Here is an 18,202-nt window from a genome sequence, read left to right as displayed (position 1 = left end):
ATTCTTTCTTTCTCTTTCACAGGAGATAGGGCCACCCCACTTTCCATTATTCTTTTTCTCAGATGGCCCAGAACAAAGTCTTCTTTGGCAGACTGAGGGATTAGTGATACGGTAGAAGAAGCTGAGGTATAATCCTCATGGCTGCCCTTCTTAACCATCCTTCATCTGCTGCTACCTAGTCCCAGTTGGCTGAACCCTAAAGAAGTGTCCCTTGCTCAGTGTACACCCAACTAAACCTCTACAGCTTTTTGCCCAAGACATTATATAAAGAAAGCTCTAGCTTTTAGGGTCTTTTTTGTATAGTTGTTTTAAATTATGTATCTTGAATTGTCTTTCCAAACAATGACCAGAAGTATATGCAACCTTGTCTCTATTCTGGGTTTAAAAGATTATAAAAGGAAAATGTGTATGAGGTGTGAGGGATTTATAGGACCTACCTTTTAAGCCTTGTGTGTTCTTTGTTCAGAATTTTAGAGAATTTTGTCCTTAGAAAAAATTCATTAAATATTCCAAAGAATTAATCTAATGTGAATGAAGAGTTGGATGATTTTCAGAAGTTTTAAGTTGATTGTGGTATAAATAAGTTTTGAAAAACCTTCTAAAAATTGATTTATCCTTTTGGTACCATTGCCATCACAGTAGTACATATTGGAGTTTACCTGGTAGGAGTTGCTCTTGGGGCATTGTACCCAATAAAAGTGTGTGTCTGTTAAGTTGCAGAAAAGTGTTCATCTGAGCCCTGGAATAACCTAGTTTCTAGGTTGGTGGGGTGGGAATTCCTTATCCTAGAGTTCTATTTTTATAAATCTAGCTTTGAGTAATCTTATTTAAGGATCTTTCATTAAATGATGGCTTCATCGATAATTTTCAGTGTAATGTTAGATAGGTAGCTGAGTTCTATTTACTTTACAAGAAGTTGTCACATAAAACAATGGTAGTTATTGTATAGATGGTTAAAATATTGTATTGCCAAGTTTGTGGATTTAATAACAAATTTAAAAATAGATGTACTTGCCCTGGCTGATGTCTCGGTTGAAGCATCATCCTGTACACTAAAAGATGGCGGGTTGATTCCTGGTAAGGGCACACATTCAGGATTCGGGTTTGATCTATGGTCGGGAAGTATACAGGAGACAGCCAGTCGATGTTTCTCTTTCACATTGATGTTCACCACCCCTAACAAAATCAGTTAAAAATATAATACATAAAAATATGTGAACGATTTTTTTTTTGCTGAGGGGCAAAAAACCTCTTGCCTTTTAAATAATTTTTGGAAGTTTAAATAATTTTGTCCTTGCTAAGACTTACTGACATCTGCCTTCTGTTTTTTAAACAATTTTTTTTCTCATTATTGATTTTAGAGAGAGAGAAAGGGAGAGGAAGAGAGAGATAGAAACATTGATGAGCGAGAACATCAATTGGCTGCCTCCTGCATGACCCCCACTGGGGATTTGGCCCACAACCTGGTCAGGTGCCCTGACTGGGAATACAACTGGCGACCTCTTGGTGCATGGGTCGATGCTCAGTCACTGAACCACAACGGCCAGGATTTCTTTCTGTTTTTAATCCTCACCCAAGGATACCCTTCCACTGATTGATTTTTACATAGAGTGTAAGGGACGGAAGGAGAGAGAAAGAAACAAACATTGATGTGAGAGAGAGACAGGACCCCATGTGAGGGCCTACCTTCCAACCTCTGAGCCAAACCAGTCAGGGCTGCCTTCTTTCTTGAGTCTTGTTTTTTGTACCTCAGATGTATATTATGTATATGTATATGTATATGTATATGTATATGATGTATTTATTTTCTAATGAATAGCAGTGAATTCAAAAGACCAGGGATTAATATATAAGAAAGACTTTAACACTGAGTAAGAGACAAAATAACTTTGGTTAAGTTAGATCTAATGAGATTCACCTTCTCAGGGTAGATACCATTTTAGTTGGATTTACTGAACAGACCAAAAGGAAAAACTACTATTGCTGTGATAAACATTTGGAATTGTTATAGAAGTGCTTAAATCATGGACTTTCCCTTAAACCATAAAATTTCTTTAAATTTTGTAACATTCTATTTCAGAATAGAAAATTAAGTTGAAGCTTATCTTGTAAAGGTAGAATATAGGCTAAAGCAGTGGTTTTAAACATCTGAATTTTGGGAAACATTAAGTTTAGAAATTTAAAAATTAGTGTGTTTAAAATAAGGGTGCTGCATTTAATTTTGTCAAGGAAGAGTGCTTAAAAAGTACAAAATTTTGCATTTATCATCACCATCATTACATAAAATAAAGGACATTTTAACACCAAAATGTAGATAAAGTCAAGATGAAGGATAGACTTTCTGAAGAAACTTGTCAACCTTTGCTAATGTTTATTTTCAATTTTTTCTTATTTTCTGAACTATTGTTATAGATGAATGAATGACTGTCTCTCTATTTTCTATAGTAAATAGATGCATAATATTTCAAAGTGAAGGTACAGGAATAAGGTAATTGAGACATTCAAATATAACTGAAAAGTGAGAAATTTTTCCTAGGAAAAAGATAACAATATTTTAAAAAATAATAATGTGACTAGAACACTTTTAGCTTTAGGTTAAGATGGTTATGGTTTGATTCTGGTTACATAGAAGATGGTTCCTACTGCTTTATTTTCTATTTTCCTATCACCACCCTATGTACTAAAGTTGGATAAGTACCTAAACAGGACAGAAAAAAATAGACTCTTCCCATGACTGATTAGAATGTTATTTTTCCTACTCTGAATTGTTCCTATACCTTTGTAAGATACAAGGATCTAGTTTTAGAAATGGAGCAGTTAAGTTCCTATTTTATTAGAATCAGTCCCAAACACAAAGAGGTGTATAGCTTTTTATATCAAAAGGAAAGATAATCTTGTTCTATTAGTGCATTTTGACACTCATGCCTCAACTACCAGTAGCTGTGGGGATTCACTAATTTACAACTTATAAAGTACCAAGAACAATGCTTGGGAAAAGATTGGAAACTGAATAGAGACAAGAAAGAGTAAATTATTTCAACTCCCATTCTTTGGACCTGAAGGTAGAAATACAAAATTGGGTTTATAGAGGATAGTGTAACATTAACAGTCAGTAATTGATGGGGCTGACTTAATAAATAGTAATTTAGCAAGAATAATTAGTAAGTTAATAGCAAGAACAGTATGTGTAAGTGGATTCAATCAAAAGAAATCAAATTGCCCAGCCGGTGTGGCTCAGTAGATTGAGTGTCATCCCATGGACTGAGAGGTCCTGGTTCAATTCCCGGTCAGGGCACATGCCTGGGTTGCAGGTTTGATCCCCATTGGGGGAGATGCAGGAGGCAGCCAGTCGATGTTTCTCTCTATCATCCATGTTTCTATCTCTCTTTCCCTTCCTCTGTCTCTAAAACATCAATAAAACATATTTTAAAAATAAAAATAAATCAAAGCCATGGCCAGTTTTCTCAGTGGTTAGAGCATCAGCCCATGGACTGAAGAGTCACAGATTCAATTACCAGTCAAGGACACGTATCCGGTTGCAGGTTTGATCCCCAGTCCTGATCAGTGTCACATGGGAGGCAACCAACTGATGTGTCTCTTTCATATCAATGTTTCTTTCTCTCTCTTCTCCCTCTCCTTCCTCCCTCCCTTCCACTCTAAAAATTAGTGGAAAAATATTCTCTGGTGAGGATTAACAACAACAAAAAAAGAATGAAATAAATCAAATCGTATATAGCAGTCTTTTTTTGTTGTTGTTGTTACTCCTCATCTGAGGATATTTTTCTATTAATTTTTAGAGTGGAAAGGAAGAAGGGGGAAAGGGAGAGAGACAAACATTGATGTGAGAGACACATCGATTGGTTGCCTCTCCCACACAACCTCCACCTGGGCCAGGGATTGAACCTGTGGCCCTTTGGTCCGCAGGCTGATGCTCTAACTACTGAGCAAAATTGGCCAGGGCCATAGCAGAGTCTTTTCTGTATGTTTTTACTGATTTACTTAATAGTTGTTACATAGTGCTATATGATGGGCACTGTGCTACCAGAATTTGTAAATCTAAATCTAAAGCTTGGAAAGTGGCCATGCAGCTTGAACTTAAGAATTAAAGGAATGGAAAGAAGTCTTCCCCTTAAGTTCTAAAGATTAGAATTTACTTTTTATTTTTTTAAATTTGTGGTCCTTTAATGTAACTCCTGCATGAACATTGCATACTGTGGTTATTACAAACATTAATAAACTTGGTTTTAGCCCTTTTAAAAAAATTTGTTTTAATCATTATGGTTACTAAAAATGTAAGGTACACTAGGATAGGATTGCAGCTTTAGCTCTTCTGACCTTAGGTCAGTTTTCCCACACTATTTACAGAACACTGGTTCTGCAAGAGCTCCTCTAACCAAGAATTCTCTTGTCAGATAAATTTGTGAAAAGCTGCATTTTATAGATTTCATTTAGGTTCACAATCTAAAGTGACTTGAAAAGGCATAAGTTAAACAGTTCTGTTTAATTTTGCTTAATCCAGTTTTTTTAAGTGTTATTTTCAGAACCAATTTTCCATGTAAGATATTGAACCCACCTCATGAGGACTTTTCCTACCTTTTCTTCCTCCATCATTTATCAGATCTTCATTTTTTCCTTCTGTTCTCCATATGCCTGCTTTCCTTAGTTCCTAATTTGTGTTAAACTTTGAATAATGATGTGCAAGAATAAATAGGCAAAGAGCTAGAACAAGCCTATGAATAAAATGCTTTAGCTTTTCAACAGTTTTTCCATTTCATAGTGTAGAAATTAGAATTGTGAAATGAACCCTCATATACTCATCATACACTGTTAGCAGTTACCCACTTATAGCCCATCTTATTTTGTCTATACTTCACCCACCTCAACCCTTCTGTCCTTATTTTGGAGCCATTCTCAGTCATCATATCATTTCATCTGCAAAAATCTTAGTGTGTGTCTCTCAATGTTAGAGCCTTAAAAAAATTAAACACAGTATTGTTATTACACTTAAAAAATGATTGATATTTCTTAGGTATTATCAAATACCCAGTCAGGGTTTACATTTCCCTAATTTTCTTAATTTTTTTTTTTTACTCACTATTTAAGGATTCAGAATAAGGTTCATATTTTGAAATGGCTTATTATATAATCATGAACTTGTAGATTGAAACATTTTATGGGTTTGACCCATTGTTCTCATTTATGTATTGCCCATTTTTATGGCTAGTATACACATTTGTTAACTGAGTCCTTTTGGTTAATATTTTCATACTGAGTCTATGAATCTACAAGAATACATCAGTAATTCCTTTCCTCACACAAATGGTAGCATATGAGTAGTGTTCCTTAACTTTTACACCTTACCAGTCTATCTTCAGATCATTTCACCTCAAGAGTTGCCTTATTTCCTCATTACTGCATAGGTATTTCATTATGTGGATGTACAAATATAATCAGCCATATTGGTGGACTTTACATTATTTTTATTCTTTTACTGTAGAGCAGTGAATACACTTGTTGCATATTTATCTGGACATATGTGAATATGACTATAGGATATAGTCTCGATACATTAGTGCTGGGTGAAAGGATGTGTGTGTTTAAATTTTTGATGGATAGTTTTGAAATTGCCCTCCATACAAGGTTGTACCATACTTGCTTACACACCAAAGGTGTGTTTTTATAAATTCTAATATTTTTTAATTTAACAAAATCACCAAAGATATTTAGGAGTACCTTTTCCCCACACTCTTGCCATAGTGTGTACTGTACATAGTGGATTTATCATGTTTCTTATTTTTAAAAAAATCCATGGGTATGTAAGTCACAGTGAGGTATCAAACAGTTTTATCTTTGTAAAATAGCAACTCTTTTCAGTTTTAATTCACTTCTCTTACGTTTGAAGTTAAGCATTTTTCACATTTGTTTAAAAATGCTATTTATTTCTGTTTCTCTGAGTTGTTAATGTCATTTGCTTATAATTTTGGTGAGGTCTGGATTCTTCTAATTCTTTTTCCTAAACAATTGTGGGAGCTTTTTATATACTAGAAAATTAGCTCATAAGTTATAAACATTTTTATAAATTTTCATTTGTGCTATATTTTGCCATGCAATAATGAATTCTTCAGTTAATTTTTTCTATAGTTTGAAAGTCTTTCTCCTATCTGAAATGATAAAAATTTTCCCTCGTCCTTCAGTTGTTTTCTTTTTCCCTTTTTTTGTTTTTAGATTTTACATTCACTGTTTTAAAAAATTCATATGAAAGTTATTTGGTGTAAGGAGTAAAATAGGGAGCCTACTTAATTTCACTGAGTAAAGCTACATTTCCTTAATATATAAAATTTTCTCATATTTTTATTTGAGCATGTTTTAGACTCTGTTCCCTTATCAGTTTTCTGCTTGTGTGCTGCTTCCTCGTTCTTTAAGAAAATACTTTTTAAAAAATATGTTTTTGTTGATTTTTTTTTTTAGAGAGAGGAAGGGAGAGAGAGAGAGAAACATCGATGGGAGAAAGAAACATCGGTTGGCTGCCTCCTGCATGCCCCCACTGGGGATCAAGCCTGAAACCCCCGCATGTGCCCTAACCTAGAATCGAAAAGGGACCTCTCAGTTCATGGGACAGTGCCCAGTCTTCACTGAGCCACACTGTCCGGGCCTCACTCTTTTAATTAAACCAACTTTGTAATATTTTAAGTTTATCAGGGCTGTTGTTTAGATTCTCTTTAAAGCCCAATTGGTATTCATTTTCAGAATCTTCTGGTAGCTTTTATTTGTTCACTTTTTATGTAAACTTTAGAATAAGCTTATCTGCCTGGCCAGTGTGGCTCAGTGGTTGAGCATTGACCCATGCACCAAGAGGTTGCAGGTTTGATTCCCCGTCAGAACACATGCCCAGGTTGTGGGCCAAATCCCTAGTGGGGGCATGCAGGAGGCGGCCAGTCGATGTTCTCTCTCATCAGTGTTTCCATCTCTTTCTCCCTCTCCCTTCCTGTCTCTGTAAAATCAATACAGTTTTTTAGAATAAGTTTATCTGGTTCTAAAAATATAGAATAACTTAGGAAAGAATTAACTTTGTTGTAATGCTAAATCTTCCTCTAGAACAGTGGTTCTCAACCTTCCTAATGCTGCGACCCTTTAATACAGTTCTTCATGTTGTATGTGGGTGTATCTGCATGTGGGCAGACTCGTCTGGAGACGGATAGAGGAGCAGTGTCTTGGTTCCTAAGACTGTCGGAAATATTTGTTTTCCAGTGGTCTTAGGCAACCCCTGTGAAAGGGTCGTTCATCCTCTAAAGGAGTCGCGACACACAGGTTGAGAACTGCTACTCTAGAACATCATTGTATTTCAAGATCTTTAATCTGTGTGCGTGCGTGCGTGTGTGTATCCTCTTTTCTTAGACCATGTAAATTTTTTTCCTTTACAAAGATAATACATACTGCCTACTAGTTTTTCCTTGATAATTTATCTTATTGCTATTTTACATGAGGTCTTTTCTTTCATTATATTTTCTGTTGATTATATATAGTGAAAAACTATTCACCTTTTTTTATTAAATATGTAAGTATCAATTTTACCAAATTATCTTTTGATAGTTTTAAATTTACTTCTCTTGGGTTTTTTGGTATTTGTTCAGTTGTATCTCTAATGGTAGTTTTACCTTCAAATTTTACATTTATACACTTACTACTTCAGGTTGTTAGTATCTTTAGAAAAATATTAAATAACATTAGTAATAGTGTCTTGACAATTTTATTGTCTTTCTCTTGAAATGAATGAAAATGATGAATGGTGTCACTTCTAGTGTTTTTAGTATTATGTATGATGCTGGCTTTTTAAGTTAAGGTAGAATATGAAGAAATGATTCTTATTTCATTAAAAGCTATAGAGATTGTTTTAATTTTTGATCAAAAATGGGTTTTATTGTGACTTTTGTGTATTTATAGAAAGATGGGTTACTTTTTTTTCTTTTTCATCTGTTTATATTGTTTCCTAATACTGAACTAACCATTGACTTCTGGTATAAATTTTATTTTACTTTTTTTTTTTTTTTGATAAATCACTGGTCTTACTTTTATTTAATTTTTCAAAAGTAAGATTGCTGTGTAGATTTGGGGAAGGTATTTTTGTGAGATATCAATGTTACCTGGTTTTATAAAGAATAATTGAAGTGTTTTCATCTTTATACTCTGAGTTAAATAAATTAAGTAGCATTGGAGATATATTTTCTTAGAAGTTCAGTTGAATTCATCTGTGAAATTATCAGGATATACTGATTTTAGACCGTGTATCTTTTAAAAAGCTTTTCTGGCCCTGGCCAGTTTGGCTCAGCGGTTAGAGCGTCGGCCTGCGGTCCGGAGAGACCCGGGTTCGGTTCCCGCTAAGGGCACGTACTTCGGTTGCAGTTTGTCCCCGGCCCTGGTTGGTCGTGCGGGTGGCAGCCACTCGATGTGTCCCTTCACGTCGATGTTTCTCTCTCTCTCTCTCCCTCCCACTCTATCTGTACAAAAAATGGAAAAATATCCTCGGGTGAGGATAAAAAAAAAAAAAAAAAAAAGTAAAAAGCTTTTCTGTCCTTTGTTGGATTTTCATCTAGATTATCAAATCTGTGCAGTGATATGAGCAAATTTAATTTTATCTTCATCTGAGGTTATTTCCCCCAGTTTTCTTTCTTATTTTGTGAATTTATTTTACTTTTTATTACAGTTCACATTCATTATTATATTTTGTGTTATTTTTACATTTAGCCCAACTTTCACCTTTATGATTACTACCACCTTTGCTTAATTAGACTTCCTATAGCATACATTTAAACATGATTCTTGATTTAAATTTTATACTTACTGTGTTTGTTTTTAAAGTACATTTTAATGAAATGCTTGCAGAACTTTTGAAACACTGCTACAGTATATTATGAAAAGCATTGATCTGGTTAATATTATAAATGACAGTAATTAAGACATATGACACTGGACTTGGCCAAAAGCTTTCAAAAGTCGTAAGGACAAAATAAATAGCATCAGAATAACTTTAAAAATATTCTGAAAAGGATGAGGAATGATACTGAATTCATTATGGAATAGAGCAATGATAAAATAAAATAGAGTCCAGTAATAGACCTAAGTAAATGTAAGAATTTTAGTGAATTACAAAGGAGATGTTTTATTTTATTTATTTATTTATTAATTATTTTTTTAATCCTCACCAGAGGATATTTTCCCATTGATTTGCAGATAGAGTGGGAGGGAAGGGAAGGAGAGAGAGAGAGAAAGAAATATCGATGTGAGAGAGACACATCAACTGGTTGCTTCCCACATGGCCCTAGTGGGCCAGGGATCAAACCTGCAACCAAAGTATGTGCCCTTGACCGGTATTGAACACATGACTCTGGTCTAAGGGCTGATGCTCTAACCACTGAGCAAAACTGGCCAGGGTAGGAGATGTTTTATTTAAAACAGATTATTCAGTAAGTAGTGTTGGGACATCTAACTGTTTGAACAAAATAAGACACGTCTATTTTTTATATTAAACTGAATTCAAGTTGGATAAAAGGGTGTGTGTGTGTTAGTACTTAAGATTTAGTAAAAACCTAGGGGATTTCTAAAAATGATCTTAGCAGAGAGAGGGCTTTTGAAGGTCTGGCACAGTATCTGAAAGCCATAAAGATAAATGTTGATAAATTCCAGTACATGAAAATGTAAAACTTCTTTATGGCAAAACATAGCTATAACCCCACCTCCAATAAAAACATGCATCATGAACAAAATCAGTATTCAGTTGAGAAAAGATATTTTGCCAAATAATTATAACAAAAATATTCAAGGAATTGGTTTAAAATATGGTAAGAGTGTGTGTGTGTGTGTGTGTGTGTGTGTGTGTGTGTGTGTGGTCATTCAAGAAGAGTGACATCTGTTGGTATGGATATAGAAAGGATCTATGAAAAACATGAGTTAATATAAGAAGGAAGTTGTAAAACCAGTAAAGTATGTTCCCATATACTTACCATATCATGTATATGTTTATACGCAAACCTTTTTAGTATCTGTGTAGGATTTTATTTCAAACTCTCTGTAGAATTGTGGTTACTCTAGGGATGGGGTAATTGTGGATTATAATCTTCTTTCGTTATGTGACGTGAAATCTTTTTTTTAATCCTTACCCAAGGACATTTTTGCATTTATCTTCAGATAGAGTGGGAGGGAGAGAGAGACGTCGATGTAAGAGAGACACATTGACTGGTTGCCACCCACACAACCCCAACCAGGTCCGGGGACAAACTGCAACCGAGGTACGTGCCCTTAGAGGGAACCGAACACGGGATGACTCTCTGGTCTGTGGGCCGATGCTCCAACCGCTGAGCAAAACCGGCCAGGCATGACTTGAAATTTTTTAATGTTATAAAAAAGAAAATGGGTGGTTTGCAGAATAATTTTTTTAAACTTTAAAGATTTGATATTACAAATTATCTGAAATAACTATATATATATATATATCTTAAAAAGGCAAACTTAGTAATGTAAAAAATATATACAGCCAAATAGTCAATATTCTAATGAAAAGTTAATAAAAAGTTATAAATTATATCTAGCTTTGAAAATTATCCTGTAAATAATTTTAAAATTAAAACTTTAGAGAATTGTAGACTTAACCTTATAAATTTGAAGAAGCATATGCTGAATGTAGAGATTAATGAAATTAGGTCATCAGAAGTTTTTGTCAAGAACTTACAGAAAATGTCACCAACATTTTTTGCTTTTTCTAGCTGGATGAAAAGATGGGTTTTATGAGTAGACATACTGCATGAGACAATTGGAATTCCTTACAATAATATTTTTATGTAATAGTTACAGTTTCAAAAATTACAATTGTTTCTGAACTTAAATCTCATAAGTACTTTAAAATTTTTTAGTTACATGGCTTTGTGAGGAGGCCATGGACTAAAAACTCCTAAGCTACATTTTAATAGGCATGGAATTCTTTAAATTTATCATAAATTTATATGTGCAGGTTTAAAATTTATACCTGGGGACTTGATTATCACACAACTCATGGTCAGATGTCATTGAACATGTAATTGTTTCTACATTTCACATTATGCTGTACTTTGAGATTATGCTATAAATCTTTTGTGACTATGAGTTATTTTGGTATGTTGCTTACATTGATTTATGTTATTTCGTGTTACTTTAATTTGAATGTATTGTTTCCAAAGCAGCCACTTAATGTAGCAAGTACTTAGACTTTACTGTTTACTAAGTTTAAGTTTTATATGCAATTCTGAAAGCTTTGTAGAAGGTGCTTTAGTTTATAATTGAAAAGTTCAGGATTTTTTTCTCCTTCATTGAGATACTTATATTTTATAATAGTGATATGTCAAACAATTTGTGATCATGTGATGTAATTTAAAAATACATGCAAAATATTCTAATTCTGTTGAGTTTTTAGTTACTATATATGCCATTTGTAAATTAAGAATTAGAATGCAGAGAAATATTTTTAGCCTATTGATTCTAATTTAGACTTTGATTCAGGATGTTGAAGTACTTTGACACTGTTGCCTTGAATGACAATTATCATTGTATTGTAAACATGTAGACATAGTTTTTCTAGTCAGATATTGGCAAGTAGTGAATTAGCTCTAATCTGTTATGAGAAATTGTTCTTGTTTTCTTTTTAAAGGAATTTACAATCACTAGGCTGATTTTAGAAATAACCATAGAAAGTACATTATAATAGGTGGTAAATACTTAGACATAAATAACCACAAAGCAAATTAATAGATAGCTGTCTTCACTGGGTTTAGATAATTTAAATATTAGGTACTATAACTTTTTTTCCCCAGAAATTATTAATGTTCTATATTCCAATGTTCTTAATGATTTTAGGCTGCAGTTCATGGAGCTCGTTTCAAAGGGCAGGATTTAAAACTGGCGTGGAATAAACCAATAACTAATATTTCAGCTGTTGAAACAGAAGAAGTTGAACCCGATGAAGAGGAAGTATGTTTGTTTTTTTCACTTGGTTTTGCCCTTAAATATTCACATTTGTATATAAAATTTTATTTTATGGCTGTGATTTCAACATAAAACTTTTATTCCTAAGCCATATTTCAGGCAGGGGATATCAAGTAAATGCAGACAACTTTAATTTTTCTGAATTAATGAAATCTGTGGATTAGTAATCCAGAAAGAATGTATACAAATCATATGTATATATATGTTTATATATATACTCAGTTTTTATTTACTCTTAAAAGACAATAATTATTTCATAGATTTTTATCCACAGGAAATCTTATTTCAAGTATTAGAGTATATATTCTCAATTGCTTTATTGACATTTTAGGTATCTTTTATTTTAATATTGTTTTAGTTCTTTAGAATGAATCCCTGCTATGTGGCAGTTCTTTAGAATTTATGCCTTACTGTGATAGGCATAAAAATGAATAAGACACGGTCCCTATCATCAAGGAGCTTATAATCTGGAAAGGGGGGTAGTGCTGACAGACACATAAGAAAACTAATTATAATAAAAGGCTGACTGATGTGCTGAATAACAATTTGAACAATATGCTGTTGGAATCCAAAGGAAGGAGTGATTATTTCTGTCCATAAGAATCTTTTGTTTTTGTTAGTTCTCACTGGAGGATATTTTTTCCCATTGATTTTTTTTTTTTTTTTTTTTTTTTAGAAGGAGTGGAAAGGAGAGGGAAAGAGGGAGAGAGAGAGACATCAATTGGTTGTCTCCTGCATGCTCCCCAGCTGGGGCGGGGATTGAATCTGCAACCCAGATAAGTGCCCTCTACCGGGAATCAAACCTCCTTCCCTTCAGTATGCAGGCTTAACAGTGAGCCACGCCAGCCAGAGCTGTCCATAAAAATCTTGAAGGAGTTGGTGACAGTGACAGTGAACCTGAACATTAAGTGATAGTAACGCTTTCTATAACCAAGAGCTTGGACAGGGAATATAGTTGAAGGGCATATTTGAGCAGAGGGATCGGTGTGGAAGATTACATTTTTCTTGGGTGAGAGAAGTTAGTCTGATGACTGAGACTTGTGAGCATAAAGAACAGTTAGCCCTTTGAACAACCCAAAACTTAAAAATCAGCAACTTTGTTTGTTTAATCATGAAATAAGTGGTAGGAAAAAGTTGAGGAAGTTAAAACAATAAAGGTAAGGTAGGGACATTAAACAAACCTATGTTTTACTGTTTTTAGATTTTCAGTGTCACTTAATTTTGTTTGAGGAGCAATCAAGGCTGTTACACATATCCATAGTCAAATGCAAGAGTAAATTGTGTGTTTTGAAACTCATATACATGATTTGTCATTTTATATTTTAGATTATACCTTTGTCCTTCCATGAGTTTGAATTGAATGGGGAGAAAAGCAGGAGAGCTCCTGGTATTAGGTATTTTGAAAAGTTTGAAAAGCAGTCTGAGAAGCTTTTATGAAAGGAATGGAGAAAAGAAAGGAATGCTGTAAAGAAAATGTTTATGTACAGTAGAAAATCTGGATAGACTTTTATACAACTTAATGGTTGTTTTAGTATCCAGCATTAGACACAGGGTAAGTTAGAGAAGACTTACTGATGTTTTCTTTAAAAAAAGAAATAGATATTAAGCATTGTTTTGTAGGTATAGAAAATAGCATTTGGTTAAGAGAGGCAGGAGAAATGGCATGTACAAAGATTTACTTTGATTAATTCCTTAGTGCCTTTTTGATGCAAGCAATAGAGTAGATACTATAGAGAAACCACTAAGTCATTAAAGGTTGCTTTTCTTTGTTTCTTGAATATTCTAGCTATAGAAATACCTTTTGTATTCGACTCTTGAGAGAAATCAATATTTAAAAGTGTCACCTTTTTTCTTTTCTTTTTCTTTTTTTTTTTTTTTTTGGGTAAATTCCTAAATGCATTTTAACCTAAAGTTTCAGGAAGAGTCTATGGTGGATGACTCATTACTTCAAGATGATGATGAAGAAGAAGAGGACAATGAATCTCGTTCTTGGAGAAGATGATTTGATGATTTGACTGATCATTGATCTGCATATGCTAGAACTCTACCTGTGTTTCATTAGTATTATCTAATGTACTTTTACATATTTGTAAAAACAATTTTTGGTAAATGTGATGAAGATGGATTTCACAAATAGACAAACGAGAAGAAAACTACCTTCTGATCCTGTATTTTGAAAGATTGATGTTTGCATTTTATTTCAGTAAACAATTGCTAAAGACATCACACTAGAAACATGCAATGTTTTTATTACATACTTCTACTGGACATTACAGAATTCTTTGGGTTCTTTGTAATTTAATGAATAGGTCTGAAAACTTATGACCAATACTTGTAATAACTTAGAGGATTTTGTTTTACTCCAAATAAGGAATGAATTTGCATTTAAAATCTTAATGAATGTTTTCAAAAATGAATAGATAACATAGTACTCTAACTAAAGTCTCCAAGTATGTATTTATAATATTACATAGTAGTATGCTTAGGCTTTACTATGTATTAGCCTTTTGTTGGACTTGTGTATGTATTTTACCATATGGGTTTCAATGATAATGGTGTATGACTGCTTTGCATATATTCTCTCCTTATGCATTCAGATGTTTAAAATAAAGTGGAATGGTCTTTTAAAAAGAAAAGAAAAGAAAAAAAAGCAATGACCAAAAAAAAAAAAAAAAAATCCAACAAAAAAAAAAATCTAAAACAACCAAGACAATGTTCTTTGATTCAAAAAAAAAAAGAAAAGAAAAGAAAAAAAGTTAAAATAGACCATTCCTGATGGTGATTTACCCTTCCCCCCAATTATCACAAAAGGAGCTATAATCACTAACTTATTCTTAGTAATGATGATTACTGGTACCTTTACAATAATGTACAATCCAATGTTTAAAATTTATACCACTTCAGTTTGGTTTGATCCTATAAATTTTCAACAGATGTCTTAAAATTTAAAAGCAGGATGATTAGTTTGGAACCAGACTTCAAGTAGAGCTAACATTTGGTGAATAAGAAAACCATCACATTACATTTTGGATGTATGAAAGAAAACTTGACCATTTGAAGATGTATGAATAAAGAAATGTACTATAGATACTACTTTAGGAAAACACTGTTTGGTAAGTGTTTCAGTCTGATATTTTAAGTGTGCATTTCCTATACTTGTATAAAACTCTTGACATTTGCAAAAATTTTGTGATTTTTAAGTGGATTTCTCTGGCAAGTGAACATGATCACTTAAAGTTGATACAGAAAATAAATGCATTCTTTGTAGAATGAGGGGGTGGGAGAATACATATTTATATTTTTAAATTCATCATTTTGTTTACAAGTGTTTCTGCTCCTCCTGAGATTATAGTGATTATATTAAAAGTCACATTAAAAACGTCAACTTTCTTTCCATACTGTGGTCCTCACAATCACAAACTGTAATTCCACCCTCCCTAGTTTTCTGCCAGTGGAATCACGAGTGCATTTTTCCCACACTTAGGGTTAGTTATATATATGTTCTTGATGGTAATACTATTTCATAAGATATATTGACTTGCAGTTGGTGCATATGTTTATATTTAAAATTTCAGAATCAGATGTCTTTTGTCAAAATAGTGACTTTACTCAAAACCTTCTTTACTATATTTAGATCTATGATATATTTTTGTGTAGTCTCTTGTATGTTGACTGTGTACTATTCTGATTTGTTAGGTAAGTTTGTTTTCTTTTCTTTTTAGTAGTCGTGAAAGGTGCCAAATTGGCAGAGGCTCACGTTTCTTCTCTTTACACCAAACAGGTATTATAAAGAAAAAAATCTTTCAAAGGCCAGTTAAATCTCCATGCTGATTTTTGGCTTTATAATTTGATTAGTAAACTTTAGCCTGATACGTTAAAAATTACTATAAAAATCCCATACAATTTAACTGAAATTACCTATTATTTCTTTAAATATCACAAATAGGTAATGTTACATTTTACATTCTCTAGTAGTCTAAAATTATAATATTTTAAGCCATTTTGCTGTGAATGAATCAGAAAAAAAGTATATTTCAGTTTGGTCCTGAAGTATGGGGATTAAATATTAGTAGCGTTCATATGGCTCACAATTAGATTTTTATTAGCAATGATTTTAATTATAAATCTTACTTAGATTTTCATTGCTATTGAATTTTTAAAATTACCATGTTTATAAATACTAGTACTACTCTCTACATGTACTTTCATCTGTTCTCATTCAAAACTTAAGCTATCCCTTTAAAGTACTTGTTAACTCCCATTTTACAGATAAGGAAACAGGATAATAGAGATGGAATGACTTACCCAGAGTCACTGCTAGTCGTGGAAGGAATAGGTTTGAATGCACACATTCTGATTTTAGTGCCAGCTATCTTTTTAAAAAAACTCTACATTGCTACCTCCTTTCTAATTATTGACTGAGCATGAGATTGTGTGTGCAACAAATGTGGTAGTTTTTGCACAGTATTAGTAGACTTTGTCATTAGCCAGCTCATACCTTTACCCTCCCTTTTAATACAGCGCTTTGTTCAGATCTCTGTTACAAGTACTTATATTGTAATATAATTTATCTGGTTTATATGTCTGTCTTCCCCACTAGATTACAAGCTCCTCTAGGAAGGGGACCATGTCTTATTCATCTTTTTATCTCTAGTGATTATCACAAAGCTTGGCTCATAGTGGGCACTAAGATATTTGTTGGATGAATTAATGAATGAATGCACATTTGAATCTCCAATAATGGAGTGACAATTACCTCCCTTGTTAATTCTTATCAATTTTTCAAAAATACCTCTTGAAGGTCTTAGTCATTGGGACCATTTTGCTGAGCAATTGCTACAGTTAAAGACTGTACTACTGGGGTTATAAATGCTGATGGAGGAATACACAGGTAGTCTTAGTAGAATTTCCATAACAATTAGTAAGTCATTAATGTTTTTATAGAATTAAATGTTGTAGTCAGTTCAGGAGTAAAATAGCCTTTTGATTTCTTCTAGTATGTAAAGATAGAAATGGCAAGAGCCACCAATCTAGTCCATCCTACTAATTTTTTATATCCAAAGATGACCTAGTGTAGAGTACTGGACAAGGGTTAAGAGATTTTGCTTTTGGTCCCAGCTCTGTAACTAACTCTGTGGCCTTGGATAAGTCTCTTAACTTATCCAGGGCTGTTTCCTTGTCTGTAAAATGAAAGTGGTTGGACTAGATGATATCTAAGGTCCCTTTCACATCTATAGCTTCCCTGGTGTATTAGTTTTTAATCTAAAACAATCTAATGTATCTATACCAATTCTCCATACCTGTTGTTACTGTTTCTATCTTACCAATTGAAACAATTTCAGTTTGGTTATGATAATTCATATGTGTCTTAGTACAGTTTTGTGTATAGTGTTCGCAAATGCTTGCCTTGCTGGCACAAATTCCATTCAGCCGATGAAGTCTAGATTAACTTCTGTATTCATTAGCACTTTTCCTTTCTGCTTATAACTTCCCTTCACTTCTAAAGTCAAAGTTTAAGACTTTTCTATTATAATAATGCTACTAAAACTTGAAACACACTTTTAATTACAGTTCTCATTACAAGCTTTTTGTTTTGGTACTGATCTGGGCTGAGTTGGGAGTGAAAAAAAGGATTGGGAACAATGTAGTTAGCTACTTCTTACAAGAAAATAATTGAGGAAAATTATGTATTATTGGTTAAAAGATTGATTAGGATTACCTCAAGGGATGGTTGAGTTGTCATTTAACATATTTCAGTATTTTATGTCTCTACCTAAGCAGTGTTGTTTTAAATGTTATTGGATAATTGTAACATTAAAAAAATTAATTTTAGTATTTAAGCAATGCCCAAGCATTTATTGAAATCATGTTGCAGGAGTGGGAGAGTATTCCATAGTGCTTGTTTTATTACAATATGATCAAATGTATCAACTAATAGTTTACTATGAAGATAAGATTTTACTGTTTTAGCTGATTATCTGTAGAAAGTGTGGCTGAGCTTAACTGAAGGACATTTCCTGTTTTATGAGGACTGGATTTCCGATCCTACTTGGAGCACTAATCATTGGTTCTTAAAGGTTACAAGGAGAAAGCAAACCATTGCTTGTTTGGTACATTAAAATATCAATGGCTGGTTTACAGTATGGCCTTTTCAAACAAGAAATATCCTGCGTGAAATTCTGCTTAATTAAGT

At 33.2% G+C, this 18,202-nt stretch overlaps 1 protein-coding gene across 11 annotated transcripts in view; it reads left to right on the top strand.

Moving 5' to 3' along the window:
* The window catches only part of RBM26 (RNA binding motif protein 26), a 90,480-nt gene extending 75,746 nt beyond the window's left edge, over positions 1-14,734 (top strand). For all 11 annotated transcript variants that reach the window (XM_036249730.1, XM_036249729.1, XM_036249725.1 and 8 more), the window contains 2 exons: positions 11,881-11,994; positions 13,922-14,734. In XM_036249730.1, the coding sequence (XP_036105623.1) occupies positions 11,881-11,994; positions 13,922-14,011 (204 nt within the window). In that variant the 3' untranslated portion in view covers positions 14,012-14,734. The remainder of the gene's footprint in view (positions 1-11,880; positions 11,995-13,921) is intronic.
* The last annotated feature ends 3,468 nt before the right edge of the window (positions 14,735-18,202 follow it).

Source organism: Molossus molossus, unplaced genomic scaffold, assembly GCF_014108415.1.
Source record: "Molossus molossus isolate mMolMol1 unplaced genomic scaffold, mMolMol1.p scaffold_m16_p_9, whole genome shotgun sequence".
Classification (NCBI taxonomy): Eukaryota; Metazoa; Chordata; class Mammalia; order Chiroptera; family Molossidae; genus Molossus; species Molossus molossus.
This window is presented reverse-complemented; position numbering and strand designations above follow the sequence as displayed.